The sequence below is a fragment of the Mirounga angustirostris genome, unplaced genomic scaffold (assembly GCF_029215605.1).
Source record: "Mirounga angustirostris isolate CCGP_5_RB_7025 unplaced genomic scaffold, mMirAng1.0.hap1 SCAF_14, whole genome shotgun sequence".
Classification (NCBI taxonomy): Eukaryota; Metazoa; Chordata; class Mammalia; order Carnivora; family Phocidae; genus Mirounga; species Mirounga angustirostris.
The window spans coordinates 40,124,375-40,142,191 of NW_026991722.1; the positions used below are offsets into that span (position 1 = coordinate 40,124,375).

The following is a 17,817-nucleotide window of genomic DNA, read 5'->3' on the forward strand; positions in this document are numbered from 1 at the left end:
ACGTGAGAGCAAATAAGGCAGTTCCTTCCCCCACGTAGGCCATAGCCAAGCAAGGGAAATGCTTGCCAAGGGCTTCTCACGGGGGCCACCCCTTTGCCTCTAAATATTTTACAACCTTCTTGGAAACCCAATAGAAAAATGGAGAAAGTCTTGGACAGGTCATATAGAAGTGGGGAGTTCCCAAAGAGTTGTATCCACAGACTCTGTGAGGGAGAGCCTCACCTCTACCATGGAGAAGGTGGAGGTGGGGAGTGGAGGGGACATGATTGCCGGTTTCAGATGGAGAGGGCCCTGTCTTTTTTGGTAGAATAGACAGGTATGTTGGAAAGGTGTCTGCCTGATGGCCTGTGCTCTTCTAGGCTCTTGGGCTGCAGAGAACAGGCTTTGCTTGGGTGGGGGTGGGAGGGTCTGCTATCAGCATTTCTGGGCTGCAGACCTATCTAGCACCCAGGCTGGGATACTGAGGGGGCAAGAAAAAAAAACTCCCAGAACTCACACCTGGGTTGTTCCTCATCAAGTCCCCACGTCCCCTGGGAGTTTGCCTTCTTTACTCCACCTTTCAGTCTTCTAGTGGGGTTTCGTTGTTGTTTGGTGATTAGTGGGAGAAGTCAGTGGAATGCATTTACCCCATCTTGTCCAACTCCTAGGAATGTCCCCTACAAAGAAAGGTCAGGAACTGTTGTGTATCTTGACTGTGGGTCAGTATGGTAGCTGTGACATGGCATTATAACTGCATGCAGGACAGGGGAAAGGGTCTGGGGTCTTTCTGTGTCATTTCTTAAAACTGCATGTGAGTCTCTGATGACCTCAAAGTTAAGAATTTTATTTTATTTTATTTTTTTTTTTTTAAAGATTTTATTTGTTTATTTGAGACAGAGAGAATGAGAGAGAGAGAGAGCACATGAGAGGGGGGAGGGTCAGAGGGAGAAGCAGGCTCCCCGCCGAGCAGAGAGCCCGATGCGGGACTCGATCCAGGGACTCCAGGATCATGACCTGAGCCGAAGGCAGTCGCTTAACCAACTGAGCCACCCAGGCGCCCCAAAGTTAAGAATTTTATTACCAGAGGTAAAGTACCCTATATGAAAGATGATCGACTCCACTCACAGTAAGAGAGATGCAAATGAAAATTATGTGGAAGTACCAATTCTGACCTATCTGATTGGCAAAAATCCAGAAGTTTCACCAACACGATTGGTGAGGCCGTGGCGAGCCAAGTGCTCTCATGCATCGGATGCAAAGTGTCACAAGCCCTGTGGAGGGGGATTCAGCAATATCCAGCAAAATTACTAAAGCCTTTACCCTTTGTCCCAGAAAGCTTTTTTTAGGCATCTATTCTAAAGATACATCTCTACAGATGTGAAATAACGTGTACAAGTTTATTCGTGGAGGTGTTACTTAGAATAGCAAAAGATGGAAGCTAAGCAGTTAGTCACCCACACACTGAAGCACTTTGCAGCCAAAAAAGAGGGGGCCTAAATTCTATGTTCTGATTGTACTGGTTTCCAGGCCGATGGTGTCCTGTGGGAGGAAAAAAAATAAGGTTCACACACTATATAAAATGCTGCCTTTTGTGAATGAAAGAAGGGGAGCTAAAAATATATGTGTGTGCTTGCTTCTCTTTTACGAAACAGTCACTGGCAGGATAACAAAAATGGTGGTCTGTGTAGGGGAGGGGAACAGTGGGGTGAAGGCCACGGGGTTGGCAGTGAGACTGTTCCAGTGTGATTTTATATAGTTAGGAACTGGCATTGTGTCAATATTTTTGCAAAATTAAAAAAAAAATGAATTTACAGCAAACCCTAAAATCGATTTTCAACAGAAACAAATTTAAAAATGTATTGGGGCAGGGGCGCCTGGGTGGCTCAGTCGGTTAAGCGTCTGCCTTCGGCTCAGGTCATGATCCCAGGGTCCTGGGATGGAGTCCTACATTGGGCTCCCTGCTCAGCGAGGATTCTGCTTCTCCCTCTCCCTGCCGCTCCCCCTGCTTGTGCTCTCTCTCTCTGTCAAATAAATAAATAAAATCTTTTAAAAAAATGTATCGGGGCAAAGCAGAACAAATGTTGTCTAGTGAGTTTGTTCTTCATTAGCTAATGATTAACCTTAGCAAGTATAAAGAAAACAATTCTTGTTTGATCATGGCTGCATTATGTAAGTGTCGCTAATACTGTGTTTGCATGTTTTATAGGCTTAACTTTTATTCTTCCCATTTTTACTGTGCTTTTTTCTTTTTTGTAGACAGTTTAGTTTGTATTGTTAATGCGACAAATATAACTTCTCCTCTGTGGCCATATCAGTGGGTTTAGCGGCCCCGCTCATGGTCCTTGCCCAGAAAACCCGCCTCAACCACCTCCTCAAAGGGGGAGTGCCACACCCCCTCTAGCTTTGCTCACCACTGCTCACTGGACAAAGGGTGGATAGAGCCTTGCCCAGAGAAAGCACAATAATACACAAACCAAGCCAACCAGATTCTCAGAAATTTGAAGGGACACAGGGACTGAGGCAGTTAATTTGGGGGTGGGGACTGAGTCCAAATTTCCTTCCATGTGGTGAGGTGAGCAGAGAAGCTGGTCTGCATCGAGAAGGAAGAAGACCTATATTGGGAATCATGCACCTCAAAAATAGATAAAAAGGTAGTTACTTTAGTTCCTGATGGCTTTCCAGACCCAGTCCCTGGTGCGGCCCAGCTGTGTCCGTTCCATTTGTGTTCCGTGAGATACATATGAATCCTTAAATAAATCCCTCGTCATTCAAGATAGCTGGGCTGAGTTTGTGTTTCTTAAATGAACCCCTTGTTGAGACACTTCATTTCTTTTAGAAAGGGTTTTGACCTCATTAAAATCAAGTTTGATTACCTTGATCAGAGTGACAAGCTATTCATAATCAAGGGTATTCAAACCTACATAAAAATAGCCTTACTGGAGTGAGATGTCTTTGAAGACAACCATTTCTTTTTCATCTTTACCTGGCACTCCTCATGGGTGTTCAATAAATATGTGCTAAGTGACACTTTTTTCAGTTACGGCCCTTAGAGCATGGATTCAGTTTGTTTGGTTTTTTTCCAAACAACTTTTCCCAAGACAACAGAATGTAGACTCTTTCAAGTACAGCTTCAGTTTGAGTTGGATTTCAGGAGCTTTGGATATTCTGGAACAATCACCCAGATATCTGGGCCCCATCGGCCCTTTTCTAGGGAGTCCTGGGAAGCTGAGGCAGGGATTTCCCATGGTTTGGGAACTGTTTACATGGACGATACTCTCAGCTGGTGGGTCTCAAAACTGACTGACATTAGAGTTGACTGGGGAGTTTTTTAAACTGTAATCACACTTGGGCACCACCTCCAGAGAATTGATTTATTTTATTTTATTTTTTTAAAGATTTTTATTTATTTGAGAGAGAGAGAGAACATGAGGAGGGGGTGGGCAGAGGGAGAGGGAGAAGCAGGCTTCCGTGGAGCTGGGAGCCTGATGCAGGGCTCGATCCCAGGACCCTGGGACCACGACCTGAGCCGAAGGCAGACGCTTAACGACTGAGCCACCTGGGCGCCCCAGAGAATTGATTTAATTGGTCTGGGTTGGGGCCTGGGTACGTGTATGCTTCAAAATATTCCCAAGTGACTCAAAAATGCAGCTGGGATTAAAAACCATGGCAGTAAATCCTAAATCATTAATGGGACCTTGCTGTTGATGTACTCACGGGACTTTTCACACCGATGTAGACCTTGGTCCAGGCTGATGGGTACTGAAGTTTGGGAACCACTGCTTGAGGCCAGAACAGGCTCAGGTAGAACCTGTGGGGGTGCCTTGGCCCATGGCCCTCCCTCTCTCCTTTTGGGCCATAAATTATTATTATTATTTCTGAAGAAAGATGCTGGAGACTTACGACAGATTATTTATTTTAGAGAGAGAGGGGCGCCTGGGTGGCTCAGTCGTTGAGCGTCTGCCTTTGGCTCAGGTCATGATCCCAGGGTCCCTGGGATCGAGCCCCACATCAGGCTCCCTGCTCCGTGGGAAGCCTGCTTCTCCCTCTCCCACTCCCCCTGCTTGTATTCCCTCTTTAGCTGTGTTTGTCTGTCAAATAAATAAATAAAATCTTTAAAAAAATAAAAGAGAGAGAGAGAGAGCATGTGCGTGAGTGGGAGAAGGGGCAGAGGAGAGGGAGAGTGAGAATCCCAAGCAGACTGCGCTGAGCTGGAGCCCAACGACACAAGGCTCAATCCCATGATCCTGAAATCATGACCTGAGCCAAAATCAGCAGTCATGCACTCAACCAACTGAGCCACCCAGGCGCTCCATTATGAGAGACTGTTTAATAAGACCATTGTCTTGACAAGTTTTTGACTATTTCATAGGATAATGTGCTCAGTTTCCACAAAGTTCATGTATAATATTTCACATACTACATGTCTACAATGCCCAGGTACTTTCTAAGCCTGTTTCAGGTCATACCTCGTTACTGGTCTTCACAACCACCCTGAACGAGTAAAAGTAGGGATCTGTTGAGAAGTCACAGGAAAGAGATTCAATGGCAGAAGAGCAAAAGTTAAATGCTGCCCTTTTGAGATAAATCAAAACATGGAAGTGGTTAAAGGAAATTGGAAGGTCTAAAGAGGTAGAATAAGAAGTGGATGAGAAATTTTACAAACCCCAGAAATTTACACGCCTTAGGAAAAACTTTCTAGAAATTAACTCATGACTCTAGAATTCAACCTTAAAGTCCAACAATTTATTAAAATTAAGAAAAAAAAGAACAATAAACACTGTTTTTCTGAGTCTATGGTCTGAAGGGTTTTGCTGCTTTTAGGTTATAAGGAATATGGTATTGCTTTTATAGTGTGCTTTTGTAAGGAAATACAATCTATCCAAAGGCTTTGGAGTATACATCGGGGGAAATAATTGAGTAATTTTTTAATAACACTTTTTAGTAGCTACTTATCTAAAAACTTCTTTTGTAAGTCCTGGGAGTAAATGTAATTTTTTTACTCTAGGCCTAGTAGCTAAAGTATTGTAATTACCAGTCCCATGGGGAGAACAAATTGAATAGGGATTGTGATACCACAGAACTTTAGGTCAGAAAGGAACTTTAACATCATCCAGTTCATTTCTTTTCCTTTCTAGTTATTGTATTAGGTACCCATTAAAACAAAAAGAAAGATAAATGGGATTTACCACTCCTCCACCAGGCAACTGTAAGGTTCCCGTCATTCAGTCTATCCCAGCCATGGACGGATTAAAGCACTGATCAAATCAGTTCATTGCCTGTTTTTACTTTGACACCAGCTTCCCCTTTACCCACAGGTTCTTTAACTTCTTAGCATAGGCCATCCGTCCTCTGCTACTCGGTATGAAATAGCCTGCCTCGAATGAAACCAAGTTGCTTGCCTTTGTCACACTGTTTAATGTCCTCGCACATCTCTGTCCCTCTGCAGTTCAGTCTCCTCCCCAGGAATGGCTTTTCCCTTATTTGCCTGGTGCCTCCTACTTAGCTTCTAAGGACAAGCTCAGTTGTCCCCTCTTCTGTGATGCCTCTGGGCCCCCAGGAATCCGGGCAAGTTTTTCTGTTAGGCTGCCATAGCATTTCAATCTTTTTACCGAAGTGCTGACTTTCTTTCCCTCTCTCTACTTTCCTCCCTCCCTCCCTCCCTCCTTCCTCCCGTCTTTCTCTCTTTCTCTCAGTTCTTCTTTCATGCCCATCTCCACTGGTAATAACATGAGTTCCCTGAAAACAGACTTGGTGTCTTATTTCATCCCTCTGGCTCCAGCACCCAGGACAGGTGCTCAACACGTGTGTGTGTGTGTGTGTGTGTGTGTGTGTGTAAGAACCAATACATGTGTGTTGTCATAGATTGAATAATGCACCCCACCTGCCCCCCAAAGATATCCATGTGCTAGTTCCCAGAATCTGTGCAAGGAACTTTGCAGATGTGATTAAATTTAGGATCTTGAGATGGAGAAATTATCCTGGATTATCTGAGTGACCCAATATAATCGCAAGGTTTGTAAGAAAGGGCCATGAGCCAAGGAGGCAAGTGGCCTCTAGAAGCTTAAAAAGGCAAGGAGAACCACTCTTTGAGGCCAACCATCCAGAAGGAACACAGCCCTGCCAACATCTTGATTCTAGACTTCTGGCTTCTGGAAGTGTAAGAGAATAAATCTGGATTGTTTTAAGCCACTGAATTTGTGGTAATTTGTTCCAGCGACAATACATTAATACACTAATACACATGCCTAAATGAATCAACGAGTCAGACCTTTCAGACTATTAGATATATTTTAAAAAATGGTTTATTAAATGGAATAGATCATACACATTAAAAATAAAATAAATACAGTGGTGCCTGGGTGGCTCAGTCGGTTAAGTGTCTGACTCTTGATTTCGGCTCAGGACATGATCTCAGGGTCATGAGATTGAGCCCAGTGTTGGGCTTCGAGGTGGGTGTGGAATCTGCTTGACATTCTCTGACCTTCTCCCTCTGCCCCTCCTGCTTGTGCTCTCTCTCTAAAATAAATAAACAAATCTTTAAAAAAAAATAGATACAAGATAAATGTTCATCCTTTGTAGTCAAAAAATAAAAATTCAAGCAATCATGAGACATAATGATCTATCTGCTAAAGTGGTAAAACATTTCTAATAAGCAGAACTGGTAAGGCTTCAGTGTTATAGAATTTTTTACATTAATATGTTCATTCTCCAATATTACTCCAAATAATATATCATAGTTCTTGAGAACTCAATATGTTCTGTGGATTGTTTTAAACCTTTTTACATGTATTATGACAATTGGTCTTTAAAATAACTCTTTGGAAATGGTTCTGTGATTATTCCCATTTTACAAATGAAAAAATACCAAGGCATAGAAAGCTGATGTAATCTGTTCAAGATCAAATAGCTTGTAATGGTGAAGCCAAGACTACTTCCCAGGCAGTTTGATGACCAAGGCTCCATGTCATCTAAGAGTTAGATACTTCTAGAAAATGTTAGGTCACTCAATTCAACAGAAGCAAAAAGCTGTATGCTTCATAAAGATGTTCATTGTAGCACTAACTACAAGTCCTCAAAATCGAGACTAAGTATATTACATTATGAAAGTGCTGTAAATTTTTCAAAAATAAAAATTATAATTATAAAGATTATATGGAAATATGAGAAATTGTTCATGATAACATAATTAAAGCATGAAAATAAAATGGGGCACCCGGGTGGCTCAGTCGGTTAAGCAGCTGCCTTCAGCTCAGGTCATGATCCTGGGGTCCTGGGATCGAGCCCCACATCCGGCTCCCTGCTCAGCGGAGAGCTTGCTTCTCCTTCTCCCTCTGCCTGCCACTCTGCCTACTTGTGATCTCTCTCTCTCTGTCAAATAAATAAATAAAATCTTAAAAAAAATAATTTTACATTATGATTGCAAATTTATATAAATATGTTTATAGCATTCTATTAATAAGAACATTCTATTGTGGTACAACTATATGTTGCTATAATTTTAGTTTCTTGAACATTATTAAATTCTTTTCAATAAAAGTATAATAAAATAATTATCTTTGAAAAAACTCTGCTAACTTTTTTCTCAATAAATCATGGGATTAAATCTTTCAATTTAATAATATGTATGAGAAAGCCTATTTTGGAAACATTACTAATTTTTTTGGTACATGTTTTTCTCTTACCGAGAGAAGATGGGTATTTCTACAGCTGTATCATTTGAGACATTCTTTAAAAAAAAAGATTTTATTTATTTGAGAGAGAGAGCATGGGTGAGGGGAAGGACAGAAGGAGAGGGAGAAGCAGACTCCCCACTGAGCAGGGAGCCATACATGGGGCTCAATCCCAGGGCCCTGAGATCATGACCTGAGCCAAAGGCAGATACTTAACTGACTGAGCCACCCAGGCACCCCTTGAGACATTCTTGGTCACAAGTAGCAAAATAAATAAATCAGTAAATCCAAAATTGTTCTAAAATTCAAAGTTTATTTTAAAAAACTTTTTAAAAAGTATATATAATTTTTAAAAAGCTATTTTTATAAATAAAGAAAAATTGATTTAAAAAACCCTGATTCAAACACAATTAAAAAATAAAGTATTGGTTAATGCCAGTGAAAATTCAAGAAATATTAAACGCTTCAGCTGTGCCAACATGTCACCAAGCCTTGCTTTCTGCCTTTCTGGAACTGGCTCCCTGCTGAAGATCACCCCTCATAGGACGCCTACCAGCACCTCCCGGGCTCTTCCAGGGGAGACGTCACATTCTTATCTCACCGTGAAAGAGAAGTCCCGGGTTTCCCTCTGATTGGACTACGTTAGGTCCCTGAGCACCCCTACACTAAACATGGGGGCAAAGATGATGAGACTGATTTAGACAGATTAAACTCCTTGCTCTCACTCCCTTCTCCAGGAGCATTTGCATTGCTCTTCAAAGGAAGCAGAATGGATGGAATGGATGTTGGAATATTCATTACAGAACTTTCAGGAAGCAGGAAGGGCCTTGTCTCCTGACAAGATGCCAAATACTTATGCAGGATCCTGACTCTTGATTTCGGCTCAGGTCCTGATCTCAGGCTCATGAGCTCGAGCTCTGAGTCGGGCTCACCCCCTGTGCAGGGCCCTGACCCCCCATGATGCGGGGCTCCCACCCCATGATGCCTCTCTGTGGGCTGGCCTGGAACGGCTGTGGGTCTCTGCCTTTCAGGATGTTGAAGCAAAACCCACTCAATAATAGTCTTTAATTATAATTTGAATGAAGGGACACTTTTGTTCTTTTGGCCCTGGCCCTAGGCAGAAGAACATTTTAAATAGACTGTTTTCTATTTTTAAACGTTCCCAGTGACTAAGTTCTTGAAATCAGTTCAAGGATGCAGAACCTTGGCACTCAGGATTTGAACCAGGAGCTGGTAGTCTTTTAGTGTTTCCCAACAAACTGGTCCATTTCTTGTAGATTGATAGGTCATGGTGCCATGTCTCATGTGTCTGTATGAGAGGAAAAAACATCCAGGTAAAACCCCGAGACCTTGTAAGGGCTCACAGGAGAACTGTTTGCCCACTCAGAGTCAAGCCATTCACTTATCCTGCAGCAAATATTTATTTATTTATTTATTTATTTATTTATTTATTTATTTATTTATTTATTTATTTATTTAAAGATTTTATTTATTTGACAGAGAGACACACCGAGAGAGGGAACACAAGCAGGAGGAGTGAAAGGGGGAGAAGCAGGCTTCCCGCGGATGCGGGGCTCGATCCCAGGACCCCGGGATCATGACCGGGGCAGAAGGCAGACGCCCAATGACTGAGCCACCCAGGCGCCCCTATCCTGCAGCAAATATTTACTGAACACTGACTGTGTGCTGGACCCTCTCTGCAGATACTTCAAAATACATTCCAATGTCTTTTCCGAAAACACTTTGCCAGGGAAAACTGTGGAGCAGTGTTCATTCAGCTCAGCGCGGGTCATCTAGAAGCTGCCGGGGGCTCTGAGGCCAGCTTCAGGGTTCTCTCCCTCTAGCCCGCCACCGCTTTCCACAGCAGGCTTGACACCCGGTTGCACAGCTTCTGGCCTCCTGGGGAGTGACCTTAGTGGCCGGGCCAGCAGGTGGGTGACTGCTGAGCCTGGAGGGAAGCGCCGCATGTCCAGCGTTTATGTAAGCAGGCTGCATGGAGCCCCTCTCCCCTGCTAGCTGCAGGCGGTTCCAGAACAGACCTTCAGCATTTGCATTGATTGCCAAAGATGAATTGCCATCTGCCTTGGCTTTAAATTAACTGGGGCCGTTCTAACCCACAGTGAATGGTAAGCTGGGAAATGGAATTGATTGGGAGCTTATTTCCATTTTGAGAGGCAGTAAGAAGGAGTGGGGCTAAGGGAGGGGTGTGTTCTACAAACTGGGAAGTAGAAAGAAGGAATGGCTGTAAACTGAGGGTTTTAAACAGACTGTGTGTTCTAGAGGGGAGGGGAGTGGGGGGATGGGTTAGCCTGGTGATGGGTATTAAAGAGGGCATGTTCTGCATGGAGCACTGGGTGTTATACACAAACAATGAATCATGGAACACTGCATCAAAAACTAATGATGTAATGTATGGTGATTAACGTAACATAATAAAATAAATTTGAAAAAAAATTAAAAAAAAAATGAGGGTTTGGATGAGGTACAGAATTCCCAGGAAGCGCTGCCTCTGCAGACAAAATGTAGTTTAAGGCATAAATACCCTAAATGTCCCTGTTGGACAGGTGCTATCTGAATGTTTCTGGAGTTATTTTAATATTGGCGATTTTTGTTTTCTGCTTATATGTGTGCGCACAATGCCAACTCCCAAGGTATGAGATTAAAAAAGTGGCTTGGTTACTTGAGGCTCAGCATGGTTGAAATTGAACTCACCATCTCTGCCTACGAATCTGCTCTTCTGCCCGTATTCCTGAGCTCGGTTGCTGGCTCATCCACTCAATCTGCTAGCCATTGATGGGTGCCCCAGAAGTCACAGACTCCTCTAATTCTCCCCATTCCTACAACGAAGCCAGCATTGCTACCTGCTGTTTTTCTATTCTAAATACCTCTATAGACATGGAGGTAAAGTGGAGGGAGGGGTGGGGAAGCAGCTCACGTGTGGATGAACTGGCCTCAGTGTTATCACAAGCTAGTTTGGTGCTCACCATAGGGCAGTGGTCCGTTGGACATGACAATATCACAGAGCATCAGCATCATCAAGGTTGCTCTGAGACCATGACAAAGACAAAAACCAAAATCACCGTGAAACCCACAAAGCACCAAACCTCCCCTCTATTGAAAGGAGTCACTGCTTCTGCTTCATTACCAATTACAGTTCTTCCTCTTCCCTGCTCTGCCCTCCCTACATATAAACCTCTGTGACCCATAGAATTGCCCTCACTTTCAGACAGCGTCCAATCTCGATGAAGTCCTACTTCCTTAGACTCTTTCTCAACTCATTCAGTTAAAGCCCAAATCCCATAATAGTTCTTTCCAACACTCTCAGTGAGACACTCTATGGTTCCCCATTGTGTGTGTTCTCTCTGGCTAGAAGGAGTAATAAACACAAGGGGTTCAACTACATCAAAGTGCTCCTGGTGGATTTGGGCAGGAGGCAGAGACTGGAGACACACCGCTGCAAGCCAAGGACCCCAAAAATTACTAGCAAGTCACCAGAAGCTAGAGGGGAGGCAAGGAAGGATCCTATCCTTCAGATTTCAGAAGGCACAGGGCCCTGCCAATGTCTTGATTTTGGACTTCTCAGCCCCAGAACTGTGAGAGAATAAATTTCTGTTGTTTTAAGCCGCCTGGTTTATGGTACTTTACAGCAGCCCCAGGAATCTAATACAGCAAGAAAAGACCAAGAAACTGTTACAGGTTGGATGCCACTAGCAAACCTTATATCCGTGTTGTTTTCCCAGTTTTGATAATTGTACTATGATCATGTATGACGTTAGCATTAGAATTTGGGTAAAGAGCTCTATATACTATTTTTCCAACTTTTCTTCTCTGAGGTGAAAATTAATTCAAAATGAGAAGTTAAAACAACAGGGCATACATAGCGATGTTTTTCTAGGTATGTCTCCTGAGGCAAGGAAAACAAAAGCAAAAATAAACTATTGAGACTACATCAAAATAAAAAGTTTCTGCACAGCAGAGGAAACAATCAACAAAACTAAAAGACAACCTATAGAATGGGAGAAGATATTTACAAATGACATATCTGATAAAAGGTTATTATCTAAAATATGTAAAGAACTTATACAACTCAAAAAATCCCAAATAATGTAATTGAAAAATGGGCAGAAGACATGAACAGACATTTCTCCAAAGAAGACATCCAGATGGCAAAGAGACCCATGAAAAGATGCTCAACATCACTCATCCTCAGGGAAATGCAAATCAAAACCACAATGAGATATCACCTCACACTTGTCACACTGACTGAAATCAAAAACACAAGAAACCAACAAGTGTTGGCAAGGATGTGGACAAAAAGGAACCCTCATGCACTGTAGATGGGAATTGCAAACTGGTGCAGCCACTGTGGAAAACAGTATGGAGATTCCTCAAAAAATTACAAATAGAACTACCACATGATTCAGTAATTCCATTACTGGGTATTTACCCAACGAATATGAAAACACTAATTTGAAAAGATATATACACCCCTATGTTTATTGCAGCTTTATTTACAATAGTCAAATTATGGTCCACTGATAGATGAATAGATAAAGAAAAAATGGTACACACACACAAGTCACAAATGGAATATTATTCAGCCATAAAGAAGAATGAAATCTTGCCATTTGCAACAACATAGATGGACCTAGAGGTGATAATGCTAAGTGAAATAAGTGAGTCAGAGAAAGACAAATACCATATGATTTTAATCATATGTGGAATTTAAGAAACAAAAACAAACAAAAAAAGAGACAAATAAAAAACCAGACTCTTAGATGCCTGGATGGCTCAGGTCATGATCTCAGTGTCCTGGGATCGAGCCCCAGCATCGGATTCCCTGCTCAGCGGTGCTTCTCTCTCTGCATCCCCCCCGCCCCCAGCTCGTGCTTTTTCTCTCTTTCATAAATAAATAAAACCTTTACAAAAAAACCAAACAGACTCTTAACTATAGAGAACAAGCAGATGGTTAGCAGAGGGGAGGGGGGCGGGGATGGGTGAAACAGAGGACGGGGATGAAGAGTACACTTACCGTGAGGAGCACTGAGCTCAGTTACGGAAGTGTTGAATCACTATGTTGTACACCTGAAACTCAGTAACACTTTATGTTAACTATACTAGAATTAAACACACACACACACAAACACACACACACACAATAGGGCATAGACGTTTTTTTCTTAAATGAGAAACAATCATCTGGCTTTCCAATTTAATCGTACCACTTCTCTGCTTAACACCCTGCATTGGGATGAGATGAACAAGTCCTCTGTGCTTGTTTGCACTGAAGATTACTTGGGGTGGCACAGAAGGAGCCTCGCACGCCAGCTGCTGTCCGTCAGGCTGGCCTCCCTGCTCTGGTCTTTGTCTCCAGCAATACTAACCTCACTGGGCTCATGTCCACAGCTCTCGCCTTCCCACTGTGGGAAGTTATACGACCACATTCATTCGTTATCTCTTCTCTGATCCTTCCCTTCTTGTCCTCAGGCTGCATCAATCCTCAACCGTGTCCTCATGTTGCAGAGCACGGCCCTGGGCCCCGAGGAGGAGAGGATGCCGAGAGACACAAACACGTGTTGAGGGAGCGCAGTGAATATTCCGTTTCTCTTCTCGGTTTGTATTGGAAACCACTGGAAAAGTATGCCTTTTCTCCTATGCCCCTCAAAGTGCCGAGTGGCTGGTCTTACCCTAGACATGAGTCTCCTGGCTTTAGCAGTGTAGCATCCTGACACATCAGAAAGGTTAAATGGGGGGTGGAAATGTACTAATCAATTCATCTGTATGTGACCAGATTAATAATTTTTACCTGTGAAGTCTGGCTTTAAAGGCTCAGGATGTCTCATTGATTTTAATGGTAATCTCTGGTTCCCTGAAGGTATGATACACGGCCCAGGGAAGTCTTTAAACAGAGGTAATCTTGAAACAGATTGTTGCACATAAACGTCTCATTCAAATTATGTTCATTTGAATATGCTTTATGTGGAGAGCATAGCAGTATTTTTTTCTATTTTTAAAAAGGGTGGGTATATTTTATGAGAATGAATACCTTGCCTTTAAATGACACTGTTGTTTACATTTACCCTCCACCCATTCATGCACATCAACTTCTATCATGTCATCCCCCTGGTCCAGACCCTACAAGGCCTCCTTATTACCATACACAGGCTTTTCAAAAGATGGATGGTGGTATAGTCCCTATATTAGTCAGGGTTCTCCAGAGAAATATAAATAAGTATAAATATAAATTTAACACATTTACATTTAATATAAAATTCCATTATATTTATATTTAAATATACATATATATCTAGAGAGAAAACGATTCACTTTAAGGAATTGGCTCATGTGATTGTGGGAGCTGGCAAGTCTGAAATTTGCAAGGCAGGCCAGCAGGCTAGAGGTCCAGGGAAGAGTTGATGTTACCATCTTGAGTCTAAAAGGCAGTCTGCAGGCAGAATGCCTTCTTTCTCTAGGGGCCTATTTTTGAGACCATCAACTGATTGGATGAGGCCCACCCACATTATGGAGGACTATCTGCTTTGCTCAAAATCCACTGAGTTAAATGTTAATCATATCTAAGGTAGTCAAAGGGTACAAACTTTCCGTTATGAGATGAGTAAGTTCTGGGGGTGTAATGTACAGCATGGTAACTAGAGTTAACAATACTGTATCATATACTTGAAAGTCGTTAAGAGAGTACATCTTAAAAGTTCCCATCACACACATGCACACAAGAGGTCACCATGTGAAGTGAGGAATGTGTTAACTAACCTCCTGGTGGTAATCTTTTCGCAGGATCTATGTTTATCAATCCTCATGTTTTACATTTAAACTTATATGATTTTTTTTTTAAGATTTTATTTATTTATTTGACAGAGAGAGACACAGCGAGAGAGGGAACACAAACAGGGGGACTGGGGGAGGGAGAAGCAGGCTTCCCGCCGAGCAGGGAGCCCGATGCGGGACTCGATCCCAGGATCCTGGGATCATGACCTGAGTGGAAGGCAGACGCCCAACGACTGAGCCACCCAGGCGCCCAAGACTTATATGATGTTATATGTCAATTATATCCCAATGAAGCTGGAGGGGAAAAAATGTTAATCATGTCAAAGAATACCTTCACAGCAATATCTAGAATGGTGTTTGACCAAAAACTGGGTACCATAGCCTAACCAAGTTGACACATAAAGTTAATCATCATGGTGCTCCTCCTCTACTTTATCCATCCTATCTTTGGCCACATTCTTATTTCCGAGGTTATTGGGAAACTGATACAACATGATGAAGATCCTTTTAGTTTTAGGGAAGTAGGAGATGCGTGTGTTTCTGATGAGTGGGAAAGGCCATGAGTGGAATTAATTAAGATACTCTTATCTCTTGGGTATTTTTATGGGAAAGAGAGTAGGGCTGATGGGAGTCCACCAAGGTTGATATGTTAGAAGCACATATTACTGCTTTTGTGGATTTTGGCAGGATTTTCTTATTAGCATTCACTGCTATTTCAAGGGTTTGGGTGAGCAGCTCCTCACGGTCAGAATTAATCAGGAACCCATGGAGTACTGTGACAAATCTCTCTCTCTGCCTTTCAGGGCTTTCCAAAGCTCTCTGCATGGCTTTGGGCAAATTACTTAACCTTCTGTAGCTCAGCTTTCTTGTCCCAAAAAGACTTATAAAACCTAGCATTCAGTGATTCTGTAACTTGAACTTACCCACCCAATGATCCCCCATGATTTTTTAACTCTCTGCTTGTGACGACCCAGTTCCCACCCTCCTCTTTGCAATTATCACACCAACTTCCATCAGGGTATCTCAGCTGATGTGGTTTTCTACAACTTAGATAAATATTCCTCTGTCTGTCACACTACTTTTCAAATACAACTTGTAATATCTTTCAAATATACAGTGCTTTTATAAATCAATACTGACTAAACAGACCCCCTGCATAATATGGTAAATGATGTGGACGTGCAGTTCACAAGAGGTTTGAATGGCCAATGAGCACAAGACAATATGTTCAGCATCACTAAGGAAAAAAAAATCTAAAGAAATATTAAGTGTAAATGTTGACTTTCAGAATGACAGTTCACTGATTACAAACCCAGGATAAAATTTGGAAGAATACCATACATAGAAGGCTATATTAGTTTCCCAGGGATGTAAAGTGAGTGTCTTAAAATAACAGGAATTTGTTGTCTCACAGTTCTGGAGGTCAGAAGTCCGAAATCAAGGTGTCAGCTGGGCCACACTCCTTCTGAAACTTGTAGGGGAGAAGACTTCTGTCGATGGCAATCAATCCTTGGTGTCCTTGGCTTATGGCTGGTCGTCACTCCATTCTCTGCCTCTGTACTCTATTTCCAAATAAGGTCACATTCACAGGGCCTGGGTGTTAGGACTTCAACATATCTTTTTAAGGGGGCACAATTCAACCCATAACTGTGGCCGTGAAAGATACTAACACATAACAAAGAGCAGAGGAAGAAAGTATTCCAGTGGATGCAGCTGGGACAGAGGACTCTCAGGGACCAGACAACACACTCTGTTTTATGCCAAGATGCTACATAGCTTCTGGAAGATAGATGACATTCAGAAAGGAAGGAGAAGGCTGAATGTTAAACTGGAAGTCAAATTGAGTTGATTTCATTGGGCAAGATTCAATTTGTTGATGCCAAGAAGAAATGAGGCAAGAACATTAAAAAGTTAAATTCAATTCAGAGATATATATATGACAGATTCATATTTTCAATCTGCTTGGGCTATAAAAATCCATAGCTATTTAACAGCGGCCAAATTGAAATGTAGCATTTTATTAACAGGCAGGTCAGTGACCAATACAATCATTTTAAGTATTAGATTGAATCTTACAAAATTGCCAATATTTGACCGTTTAATCTATAAAAATGGCAATTTGATGTGGATTAGCCTAATATACATAGAAAAAGGACTTGCTAATCTCATTAACAGAATTAGGGGCATTGATTTTACCACATGGATTTGGGGTAAATCTTAATGAATGCATGTTAAAAAGTCCAAGCCTACACTCCACTTTCTTCAAATTTCTTCCTCCTTCTATCCAGCCAGCTAGAGCACGGCAAGATTTTAGATTTGAATTTGGTGGAAAACAGAATGGCTGCTTAAGTATGTTTAGGCCTAAAACTTGGGTCAGACCCAGGTTGTCCTGGGGAACCCTGGTTGGAGATTGTGCCCCAGAAGTAACTATCTCTGCCCCAGCCACACGGGGGACACCTGGTGACAAGTTTCCCAGCTTGGATCCATATTGTCTGGAAGATGAATTTGCAGCTCTAGCAGGTGGCATCTAGAGCCTGCTTTCGCTCCAGTCTCCTTTCCCTCTGGTCCTAACCTTACTGTGGCAGAGATGGATCTTGACCAACACAGATTAGAGCCTTTCTCCAGAATGTGGTCATTCTGGGAAATGACTCCCAGCCAGGAACTAGATGGCTCGGTGTGTCTAAATGAGACCATGTGACAAATTCTGGCCAGGGAAATGTCAGTGAGAATCCTGTGTGTCACTGCAACATGGGGGGATGAAGACCATACTTTCTCTCTTCCTCCAGTCTGCCGACTGGGTGTCCCTTAAAGCCACAAGATAAGCAAACCTGGGCCCTGAGTCACCATTTGGAGGAAAGCCACCCTGGAGGTCAGCAGATGAAGAATTCCCTCATCGGACTTGGTGTGAGTGAGAAATAAACTGTGGTTTTGTGAAGTCCCGGAGACTGAGATTGTTATTATGACAGCACAACCTCGCCCACCTTACTACCTCCTATCCGTCAACATCCTCAACCTCCATCTGTTCCCTCCACTTACCGCATTGTTTCACTTTGTCTGGGCCTTGCAATCTCTGCTCTCTCGACCTGGAATAACCCCTCCCTTTCCTGGCTGGTAAACTGCCAAGATTCAGAAGTGAAATTTATTCGGTGTCCTTGTGTGACTTCTCCTGGCTGTTTGCTACGCCCTCTTTCCTCCCCTCGCTGAGCCTTGTACCCGAGCCTTGGTGAAATCACATTGACATCGTCATCTTCTCCAAAGTCTGTGAGCTCTTGAAATGCGGGCACTAGATCTCTTTCTTTATGTTCAGGGCACCTAAAATAGCACTTGGCATGTAGGGTTTCTCAGTACATGAATTTTGGATGAGTCTAAGTGAATTGGGGGT

General features: G+C 42.6%; 1 protein-coding gene across 1 annotated transcript in view; it reads left to right on the plus strand.

Annotated features, from left to right (window-relative positions):
- Window positions 1-9,836, plus strand: part of B4GALT6 (beta-1,4-galactosyltransferase 6) — an 82,495-nt gene extending 72,659 nt beyond the window's left edge. Inside the window, exon 9 of the mRNA XM_054510333.2 lies at window positions 9,150-9,836. Coding sequence (XP_054366308.1) covers window positions 9,150-9,189 — 40 coding nt within the window. The 3' untranslated portion in view covers window positions 9,190-9,836. The remainder of the gene's footprint in view (window positions 1-9,149) is intronic.
- Window positions 9,837-17,817: the final 7,981 nt, after the last annotated feature.